At 38.3% G+C, this 11,104-nt stretch overlaps 1 protein-coding gene across 7 annotated transcripts in view; it reads right to left on the bottom strand.

The window, feature by feature from the left end:
- Nucleotides 1-6,509: 6,509 nt before the first annotated feature.
- Nucleotides 6,510-11,104, bottom strand: part of MYOF (myoferlin) — a 68,872-nt gene continuing 64,277 nt past the window's right edge. For all 7 annotated transcript variants that reach the window (XM_031597739.2, XM_090145233.1, XM_031597744.2 and 4 more), the window contains 8 exons: nucleotides 10,773-10,861; nucleotides 10,595-10,690; nucleotides 9,859-10,000; nucleotides 9,510-9,609; nucleotides 8,869-9,062; nucleotides 8,090-8,199; nucleotides 7,604-7,751; nucleotides 6,510-7,157 (listed from right to left, as the gene is read on the bottom strand). In XM_031597739.2, the coding sequence (XP_031453599.2) occupies nucleotides 7,122-7,157; nucleotides 7,604-7,751; nucleotides 8,090-8,199; nucleotides 8,869-9,062; nucleotides 9,510-9,609; nucleotides 9,859-10,000; nucleotides 10,595-10,690; nucleotides 10,773-10,861 (915 nt within the window). In that variant the 3' untranslated portion in view covers nucleotides 6,510-7,121. The remainder of the gene's footprint in view (nucleotides 7,158-7,603; nucleotides 7,752-8,089; nucleotides 8,200-8,868; nucleotides 9,063-9,509; nucleotides 9,610-9,858; nucleotides 10,001-10,594; nucleotides 10,691-10,772; nucleotides 10,862-11,104) is intronic.

Below are 11,104 nucleotides of genomic sequence, written 5' to 3'. Positions count from 1 at the left end.
GCATCTCTACCGTGTGATCTTTGCAAAGTTAAGGCTGGCTGAATTAGAGACGTTTCCCCATCTGTTCCAAAACGGACTAAGAGCAGATAAGTAATCAAAACTGACGCTAAGTGCAGAAGCCTCGCAGACTTTGCCAGGCTGTCCTGGCTTTTGCTGTGCAAAATGAATTTGGGGTTTCAACGCATTTTTCCTTCCCGTTGCCCTGAATGCAGAAGTTTGCTTTCGGGCCGTTCTGCTAGTTTGCGAGCAGGGGAGGTACATTTCTCTTTCTATTGCTTTGGGGGATTTCCATTCCATTTTCCTTTAATTTGCTCCTCCCTGTTAATCGCATAAGAGAAGCTTAGAGTGTTAAGTGAACAGATAATTATTGGTCTATGTATATGGACAAGAAGAATTCAGATTTACATGAAAATAGCTAACTTCAGGTTAGACCTTTACATTTGGAAATAAGCTCTTTTCAGGTCTATTTTCCTTCTATTGTTATGTGCTTTATTTAATGTGAATGGTGGATGTTTGAGGAGGGACAGAGGTTTGTTTGACTATTCAGATTCATTGGCAGGGTTTAAGTTGGCACAGCATGGATCGGAGCTGGATGAGTGGAGGCATCTGATTTCTAATTAAAAACACACGCAGCACGTATACTTCTGCAGTTGAAGTAAATCAATTAAACCTTTTCTCAGAGTCGATCGCTTTTTAATTTTTTGTATGCGTATGTTTAAACTCGCAGCACAGTGGGACCATCACCGTTCTGTCAGGACTTTCTAAGGCAAGAAACAGAGACAGAAACCAAAACAGATCCCCTATAACAAAGCCTCTGAATGAGAACACCGGGATGAATTTCTGACCAGGTGTTTCAGTTCTCTTATTGTGTAAATACTTGTCTCGGTCTTTTTTCTCTCTTAATTTTCTAACAGTAGCAGTTACTGTTACTGTTCAGGATTTTGCGGGAAGGCTCCCAGGTTATGTGGTAGAGTGCCTGCGTTTTGGGCTAGGTGGACTTGATGTGGGCAGGATTACGGTAGGAGTTTCATTGTTTGCCTCCTGCTCTGGAAGGGAAATCCTTCGCTGTGGGGGGAAAAAAAAGCAAGCTGAAGGTAACTTCTGTGCCAGCTCGGAGTGTCAGAAATGTGGAGCAGGAGCTGATGGCTGGAGCTGCCGGAGATGCCGAATCCGGTGTGTCTTTGCTCCCTGGAAGTAAGGGCATAAGGCTGGAGCATAGGCGCTAATTAACTGTTAACAGTTCTCAGTCGTTGTCTGAAGAAAATATTTGTCAACTCTGTTAATTAAAATAAAAACTTGGTGTATCCAAGAGAGCAGATGCAAGTACAGAATATTTCTGCAGTATTTCTCCCCTTGAAATCAGGAAAAGGAGTATCGGGAAGTCTGGAATTTTGCTGCTGCTACGTTTCTCCCCAGATAGCGATTTGTAAAGATTTGCTCCTAACTACTTTTACATTTAGAATAAGTGTCAAGCATCTGAAGGGATTCTCTTAACTGCTTAGTTGCCATACTTGCAAGGTCTGTCTCCATTTCTAGTATATATGTGGACTGGTGGCCAAATACTTCTTAGTTGTTGGTGGTTTTTTTCTTTCTTTTTTTTTTTTTTTTCTTCCCCCTCTCACGGTATTTATTCTTGGGGAGGAAGGGGAGAGGAAAATATTCTGAAGCTCCTTCTTATGAGGTTGATATGATCTCATCCTTAGAGTCTGGCAACTGTCCCAAAAGTGGGCTTTGGGGCACCGGAGCTTGCTAACAGAGGGCTTGACTTCAGAATATTTTGTTTTCTACCCTGTAGGATATACTCTCTGTGATTTATGTCAGCACGCTGTAGTACTATGGTTTGAAGCAAATAATAGTTTCACGCTGGAGAAAAAACCAAAACAAAACAGGGTGTAGTAAGAAATTAGTGTTGCTTCTTTTTGTTCTAAGTCTGATTTTGTTGGCTGAGGATGGGGCAGTGGACAGGAATAAATATCTAAAGCTACTAATAGCATCATTGCCAATGTACTGTGGGGCTGTAGCCCCAGTGGAGCAGATTCAGGATCTTAAGAGAGTTTAATTTCTTCTTCATGGTATTTGATCTGATAACTGAGTAGTAAGGAGGAGTATACACACAAGTCAAGAAAGCTTGGCAACTGTGCAACAAAAAGTGTTTCTCAGCTGTGAGTATACATTGCTGTTCCCAGCTGCACAGTGCAGAGCTGAATGCTTTCTTAGGGGTTCCTGCCATGGGCGTGGGATGCAGTAAAATATGGGAGCTTGTTTATTTTGTAGTGTTTTCCTAATATGTAAATGAAGGGAGGTATTGTGTCTTTTCTTTGTTCCTATGGAGTTATATTCTCTAGTGTTTCAACAGTAAGCTAAAATATGAACAAAAATGTCTCTGTTAATATTTAGTAGGTTTTTTGCTTTTTTTTTTATGTTAAAGTTTTTGAGGGGAAGAGTAAGTCTTCATGTGTGCATATGGGTGGTTTTAATATTCTCCCTGAAGAGAAGCATCTAATTTATATGATCTCTACTTCCCTGTGGCTTCCATTAGATGTAATATTGTTACTGTCACTTCTCAGGCTAGTGCTGACCTCTTCATCTGTTCTTCTACAGGAAGCCTTACTGATTGCTTTCATTGTTCACATTTGAATCTTTATTCATCTATTATGGGCCTCTTTTGAGACCTATGTCAAAATCAAATAGGAGGTCTGAACGTAACCAGCTTATGATTGATAGAACATTGTGACACTGGTTTATTCACTGTTGGATGATGGCTGCAATTTTTTTTTTCTTAATTGCTGTTTCACACAGAGCTCTCCCATAGAGGACATACCTGTTCAGTGGGAGTTCAGGTGCTTGTGTGCAAATTAACAGTTCCATTACTGCCTAGCACCAGTTGCACTTAAGGTTTATATGAATTCCCTACTCTCTGCTACTTCTGCATCTCTTCATTTATAGGGATGTCTGTGTCTTCTCAGCTTTGTGGCCAAAAATTCAGTGTTTCTGAAGGTCTGAGAGGAGGTCTGTGTGTTCTCAGTTCATTTCTCTGTCTGAAAAGGTTCAACCCAAATTTGCTACCTTACTGTGAGTGCCCTTACAGATGTGGGAACTTCCTCCAGCACTGCTACTGTGGTAGCAGCACTACTGCAGGAAAAGGATGGAGAAATAAGGTTTGGTCTGTGGATCCCGAATAGTTGCTGCAGCCCTCAGCTGTGAAGTGTACGATGCTAGAGGATCCTTGTCCCGTACTGGTGACAAGTAGCTCCCCTAAAGGAAGTCAGTGAATGCCTTGCTCCTCTGTGCTGCCACTTGTGCATCCCTTTGAGGAGGCTGATGATCCCGCTGCTGTTCAGGTCTGTTCACCTCCTGTGGTGTTCTGAATGCCCTGGTGCTTTGGTGCTTTTTGCTGCTAGTCCTGGCAACTGTTAAGGCTGGGAGAGGAACAGAATTGCCTCGGAGTCTTTCACAAGCAATTATAGCATATTCAGAGCTCTTTCGTGGCTTCAAGGAAGAAAGCATTTTCCCTGCGGTATTCTTCATCCTATATTTGTCAGTGGAATTTATCTGTCAGCCACAGTAAATGTAACAAAAGAAACTTTTCTAAAGAGTAGCTTTGTGGTTAGAGCACTTTTGGACTCAGCAGCCTTTCTTTTTTTTTTTTTTTTTTTGGTCATGTGTATTTTTATAGAATTTTTCAGTTTTCCTTTTTTAGAGAGTTACTTTCTAATACAGTGTATGACAGTGTCTTCATACCTAACAGCGAGCAGTTGTGTAAAACACCTGTGTTATTTACTAGCTAAGATAACTAAGTTAGATTCAGCACTGAATTCTTGCTGCATTCTTGCTATCTGGTACTGTTTTCAAGTTGCCAGTAGACACTTAGGCATCACTTCGGCATGGAATGGAAACTTACACAACTGCAGCACTAGAGTCAGTGTGAACCAAGCTGTCGCTTTGAATCACTTTCTGTATGTATTTGTAGATCAGATATGTTCCAAAGGTGTTGACAGCTGTGCTTACCAAATACTCTTTGTGAAGGAATGGGCTTTGGTGGGACTGCATTTTCCCCTAACTATTAAATAATGTTATTGTTCGTATGTGAACTGTGTTTAGGGTAGGGATGAAGCACAAGCACTGGACTTTGCAAACAAATGAGACTTGGGATGTCATCTTGTGGTTGTTTGAAGAAATGCATGAACAGCATGTGGCTGTTGCTGAGTTTAATCCTTTATTTTACCCTGAGCTAGTTTGGGAGCAAGCATTTCTTCTTGAGCTACATCATAATTTTTTTTTTTTCCTCATATAATGCATCGAGTTGTAAAGTAAATTACAGGAACTGTTAATTTTCTCACAGCCAGTAGTCTGGTCTTGGGAAACTATAGAGTGCATTTACCACCACTTGAAGGGCATCCGACAGGAAATTGTACACTTCTTGGGAGGCTGAGTGCATCATTGCAGTGCTGCTTTTGGAATATACGTGACTTCAGAGCTAGGATTTTGGTGTATTGATGCCAAGTGATGATATACTGATTTTTATTTAGCCTTTTTTGTTAAAAGTGCTCTCTGTCCAGCTTTAGCCTTTCCAGGCTTTCAGCTAGCTTGTATTTCATGTCTTAAGGACACTCAGGTGCAGCAAAGGAAGCCTCATCAAATAGAATTCATTTTTCCAAAACAAGTTCCAAAAGAAGTTATTTTGGACCCAGGTAATCATTTCTTTGGAACAAAGACTCTATGTATGTGTGTACTAAGGACTTGTGACAGGAGTAGCTCTGAACTGAACATGTCACTACAGTATTTTGGATGTGTAACTGCTGAAGTGAAAGAGAGAGTTTATTTCTATTTGTTCTTCTGCATACTACTGAAGAACTAAAGTACTGTGCATCTGCAGTGATCTGATTTTTACTTCCTGGTTGAAGGCTGGATTGATTTTTTTTTTTTTTTTTTTTTGATTGGGTGGATGTACTTCCCAAGCTGCACTAACAAATTGCAAACTTGAAGTGTGCAGCTTGTGGAAAATGTGACACAGATCTGTTCCAGGCCTTGAAGGAAAATTTCATTAGGAAAGTGTGCAACCTGTGACTCTCATGTGCCAAAACACAGATCAACTATAGGAGTATGCCTAGTTGCAGTACAGAAGACAGTTAAATAAAAATCTTGTTTATAGAGTAGTTAAAGTCATGTCTCTGTATTTGACAAGTTAGTACTTGAGGCAAAGCAAACTTGCAGAAATTCCTCCTCCCATGAAGAATTTCTAGGGTTAGTTTTAGTTCATTTCCCATTTCCTATCACAAGGACTTTTTTTTTTTTTTTTCCTGTGGATGTAAAGGGTGTTACCCTCAGTTGCTGTTCAAGCAGAGCAATACAGAGCTGTCTTGGCTGGCATGGCAAGAAACAACATAATGTTGATACCCAGACAGAACTAAATCTTTGCTACAGCCTTTTTAAGCTGCTGTATTTTGGAGTCAAGCCTAGCAGTTCTGTCAAGGATTACAGATGTGACTAGTATTGTATGTAAATGATAATGCTCACATTTACTTGCTTGTAAACATGTGCTTTCTTTGTTGCCGGAGTCAGCTGGGAGCCAGGATGGATTTTCCAACTTTTAGTTACTTAAAAATGTAACATTTGCATAATTATAGCAAAACCATCAAGCCTAGGCTTGTTTGCACAGAGGCAGCTAGTAGAGAGTACCAAACTCCTGCAATGCTAGGGGAGGAGCCTTGCTCAGATCTCTGCTCCATTTTATAACTGTGTTCTGAGCAATGCTGTTCCCAAATACTTCCTTAAAGTTAAATGCTTGTCTTATGACAGCCATTACAAGCAACAAGGTTTTCTGAACCATGATGAAAAGGAAGCTGCTGTGATTTTTTTTTTTTCTCTGTCATACCTATGGCATTGACTGAGATAGGTTTTATTGGTGGATGAGCAAACACTAGCTGATGCTACCGTCAGTTATTATTTCTGAAGTGTATTTCATTATTACTTTAGGGACAATCCATCTGGGTAGTTATTAGTTCCAGCTCTGAGCTCTCATTCACAGATCAAGACACTTGAGAGTTTCTTCTCCATAAAATAAGGATGTATCTTTTTGACAGGATGACTGTTACTTGTGCCTCCACTTTAACCAACAGGGCATCACAGTTACGTGATGCCTTTACTCTAGCTTGTTCAACAGAATTAAGGCAGTAGCATTTATTTTGCCTGACATGTGCGTAGTTTTCACAGTACTGTTTAAAAAAAGAAATCTGTGTGCTGCTAACTACATAGACTTGCAATTATTACAATTCTTGCAATTATTACTGCCATCTTTCTTTAAGGCACGAGGAATCTCAATACAGTTACGTATGTCACTATCACACACAGTGCAGATCCTACTGCAGACTTCCCATGTTTGAAGAACTAGAAAATGTTCATAGAGAGGCTACTGCTTTGATCCTCCATATAATGAAGGTGAATCTCAGACTATAAACCTGATTTTAGTGCAGTTGGAGTTTTGCAATGGATGAATCTGGAAACTTGCATTTTACTTGTGGATAAGTTTATTTAACTATTAAGTTACAATAAGTAAACAGTATATGAATATAGTTGTTTCTACATATATGCAGTTCTGATATGTACATAGTTATTGCAATGTGGATTTGATAACATTGTATTTTAAGCAGAATGATGCTGAATCATTTTATAAAATCATCTGACCTATCTTTAATTACTCTGTAAAACTTCTTTGGTACATGTAATAATAGTGGTGTAATTTTTCATTAATTTAAAATGCAGAGTTTCAAAGTGCATCAATGGGGAGAAATTATCAAAAGATGTATCTTTTGAAAAATAGAAATAGCAAGAATTGGCAGTTTCCTGAGTGACTTTCATGAAAAATCTAGTTGGTATAAAAGCAAGGGAAGTCAGAACCTTACCGGGGTAGATATAACTGTATTCAAGAAATATACACGTGAGTCTTTTGTTTGTTTGATTTCTAAAATACCAGTCATGACCCCTTGAGTCTTGGATAACCTTGGTTAAATTCTTGTCATCTATTTTCCAGTTCAAAATAGTAGCCAACAAAATCCATGGTCTGCAGCCTGAGGCAAAACCTCATTGCTATTTAAAAAGAGGAGGTGGAAAAAACCTCTTCTTTAAATTGGTTTCACCATCTTCATTGACAAGTAGTTCTGTGGAAGTGAAAGAGGAAGAAACGAGGTGAAATGATATATATATATATATATATATATATATATAAAATACTTCAGTGCAGTTTTCAAAGAGATGTTGAGATTCTAGCTGTGTCAGAACGCATTCAGGATGTCCTTATTTCAGTTAAGGAAAATAAAATATTTCAGAGTAAGGTAGAATGAAATCCAGATGCAAGTTATAATTGCGTAGGTTATTAACACTTCTAAAGCAGTCATTTGCTTCAGCTCTAGTTTTAACATACTTATTTCTTATTAAAAATCAGTTAACTTTTATAAACAGTTACAACTTTTATAATCCTTGTTTCCCTGCTAGAATTGAGACGATAGAATCTCTTATCTGAAGTAAAGAGAGCACACTGTTCAGGACTCACATAAAAGCTAGCCTCACCTACAAATGAACAACAGTAACACTTAAACATTCTTACCGGCAATGAATAGAGGAGTACTGCTACAAACAAGAGTATAATCAACAGGAAGATAAGGCCTATGAAGAGCCATTTAAACCTGCGCCACACAATAAATTTCATTGTCTTGCAGGGGTTTGTAAACCAAAGGAAGGAAGTATCAGGTCGGCTGTATTTTGAAAAACAAACAAATATTAATCATAGTTTAAATACAGAAAATACTTAAAATAATTTATACTATCACAGTTAAGTCAAGTCTGAGTTTTAGAGCTGAAGAAAGGAGATTTTTTTTTTAATCAGTGTCACTCAAATATTGTGCCATTACCCTGAAACAACCTTGCATTTTATCCTTATGCTTGTGGAAGGAAACAGATGGCTTTTAGAAGCAGTTCTTCACAGGACAGATGTAGTTTGTCTATAATAGCTCATTGTTAATGCAGATTTTGTCAAGAACATCATACTAGCTAGAAATGTGTTCCTCAAGCTAGTAAGAGAAAGATATCTTACTTTGGTAGATCTAGTTTGGGGTTCATGTTGGGTTCATCTCTTCCTTTACCAGCTGGCCTCTCCTCAGCTTCTTTTTCATTGACAACTTCCAGTGTCATTTCAACTTTACCCTTCAGAAAACATATGACAAACATAGTGTCTTATTGAAAGAGCAAGAAGAGTACTTGTTTGGTACCTAAACACAGTAGTCATGGACAAGCTCATTTCGTGTGTGTCTGGGGAAGTGGTGGTTTTCCATTTCCATCTGAAAGTTTCTGTACTGATAGTGTCTGAGAATGATAAATTATCAGGAAGAAAGATCAACAAAAACAGCATGTTTTTGCTGATTCATTTGTAGTTGCATTTTAAGCTCCATATTGCTTTTTCCAGTTTACTAAAACAAAGACAATTCTGCTTTTCTTTCAAGAACAACTCAATGACTGCATCTTTCCCTAATGACTAAGCATCTTGGTTTTTTTATTGCTGTTGCTGACAGATGTTCTGGATTTTTTTCCCTTTGTTTATTGAGTTGCAGTATCAAGTTTTAAAAGCAAAAGCTCTGGAAGGAAATAGCGTGTTTACTGAAAAGACTTAACACTCTAGCAAATGATAAATATGTATTTTGTTTAATTCTTCATACATTTTGAGTCCAAGGTCTAAACATATACTTGAATATCTTTAATTATGAGAGGTCAAATATAGCAGCGGTTAATTAGAATTTTTTCCCAGAAAGATCCTTTGCAATTAAAAGTAAGCTCATTTTTAAGTAATTTTGAAGAGAAGTGAAGTAATAACCATACCGCTAAAATGCGAGAGCCATCCTTTTCAACACAACATGGCCACCACCCCTTCATGGATTTCTGTTCAAAGAGAGAGGCAGTCATGGGAGCCTTCTGAGAACTGTCTGCTTTGTATTCTGGAATCATGTCTATGTTGCACTTCTCTGGAACTTTTGCTGGAATTATTGTTTTATGTAAATCAAGTTCCACAAAACCTAGCAGGCAAACAGAGTAAAACACAGACACTGCATAATGCAACCAACAAAAAGCAAAGTGGTTCAACAAATCTTTCCCATATCCAAACATGTTCTAGGAAAAAGTGATCAACATACATGTTACGTTCTTGTTTGTTTAAGCATGTTGTGAGGCAGGCAAGTTTGATGTAGTAGGCTGTGTTTACACTTATCTTTTTGGTGTTGAATGCATTAGTATTGATAAAATGTACTTAGCAAGCTGTAGTATCAACCCTCTTTTTTTTTTTTAATGAAAGATAACTTGATCTTTAATATTTTTTCCCCTAGCTGCTTAAAAAGAATATAACAAACTACAGAAATATAATGCTCAAGTAATTTGTGATAGTTAAATGTATTATTTAGCCAACAGTAGCTGAGTTTCAACATACAGCCCTTATACAAGAATTTAAAATTGTTTTGCTTTCTTACCAAGATAGTCATCCAGGGAGAATTTGTCATTATCCCATATCTGGATGATCAGTTTGGGTGGGATTCTGAATTCTGTCTTGTCAAGACTCCAAAAATGTTCCTAATGTTTCAGAAACAAAGAAAGAAAAAAAGGAAAAAGAGGAGCCTGCCATTTGTGGCCAACATGTTGTTCCTGGCTAAAAGGAAGAATCTAATTTAATGTTTAAATCTAATGTTTGCAGTAACAACTTGAGAAAACTGTGAGGAACTGAGCCAAGTTGCCTCTGTGTATACAGCAAACAATATCAACAGAGCTAGTTAAAACCTGTACTTTAAGGTTTTAAGCACAGAAGTCTTCAAAAATACCTACCTTTTTGGAAACTATGCAGAGTTGCTCCGCTGGGAGATAGTCAAAAGGAAAAACAAATCTCCAGTTGAAGTTTCCTTCACCATCCAGTGATCGGTAGTGAACATCTGTTTTCTGCTTATTTTCCTCATTACCAGGCATCCATCTGGAAGTACAGATGGACATCTTTGTGTCCGCAGTGGAACCACACCAGCAGTTTGTACTGCAGCCATGTTACTAAGTAGCTGCAAACAATCCAGAAAAGCTGCTCACAGAGGCATGGAGACTTTCACACTCTTTCAATTTGGTTTTAATCTGCTACTGCACATATGAACACCTGAAACAAGCTTTTGATCTGCAAAGACTATTGCTCTCTCTGTGGTGAATTGGTTTGTTACTATTTTTTTTTAAGGAGTTGTTGTTAGATAAATAGTCTTTTGATTCCTGTTGAATTTTTTTATGTTAAGACTAGGAAATGTAACAAGATTTCAGGATATGTAGCACCAAAGCTAACTCCCTACTTGTCTGTTACTTCTCATCTCTAGGTTCTATTTTTTTGAAAGGCTGCACTTCTGGGATCTTTTATAACACAGTAATTGGTCATGCTGTATCTTATGGTACTTCTGAGCTGTGCACTATTTCAGAGGGTACAAGGGTACACCGATTTGGCTGAACCAGATCATTTCTGAAATTCATTTTCTAGGACAGGATATCCTGAACATCATTCATCTGTAAGTGTTACGTAATAGGATGCTCCTACCCCTTCACATAAATGTCACTCATTTCTTCCCCCGTTATGCTTTTTTCATCCAGAAGGACATCTTTGGTGTTCCAGACAATCACTCGTAAGACATACCTAAGAGAGAAGATGTTCAGAGAAAGGTAATTGAGTTAGCTTTGTCAGGATTGACAGATGGTGTGCAAATACAGATACTTACTTCTTGGCTTTTCGGGGAGTGATGTTGAAGGGAGGGCCTGGAGGTCCTAAGCTTTTGGGGAAAACATCAACCCACATCTGTAGCTTTCCCTGCAGTAGTAGAGAAGATGAATGAGGGAGTGCTGTGTACATGTTGGTCATGGTAATTCCCTGGAAATGCCTACTGACTTGCTTAGTAGCACCTTCTAGCCACAGAGCAGACTTGTTGATGTTAAGATTGTCAGAACTTCTACAGGTTTCAGCTAGGGGTAAGCACAATGCCTCAAGTTATGCTTCCTCAAATAAACAATGCCAAAAATTCAGAAGGTGGTAGGGACATGAACTGCTAGGGAA

The sequence above is a fragment of the Phasianus colchicus genome, chromosome 8 (assembly GCF_987193195.1).
Source record: "Phasianus colchicus chromosome 8, bPhaCol1.hap1.1, whole genome shotgun sequence".
Lineage (NCBI taxonomy): Eukaryota > Metazoa > Chordata > Aves > Galliformes > Phasianidae > Phasianus > Phasianus colchicus.
This window is presented reverse-complemented; position numbering and strand designations above follow the sequence as displayed.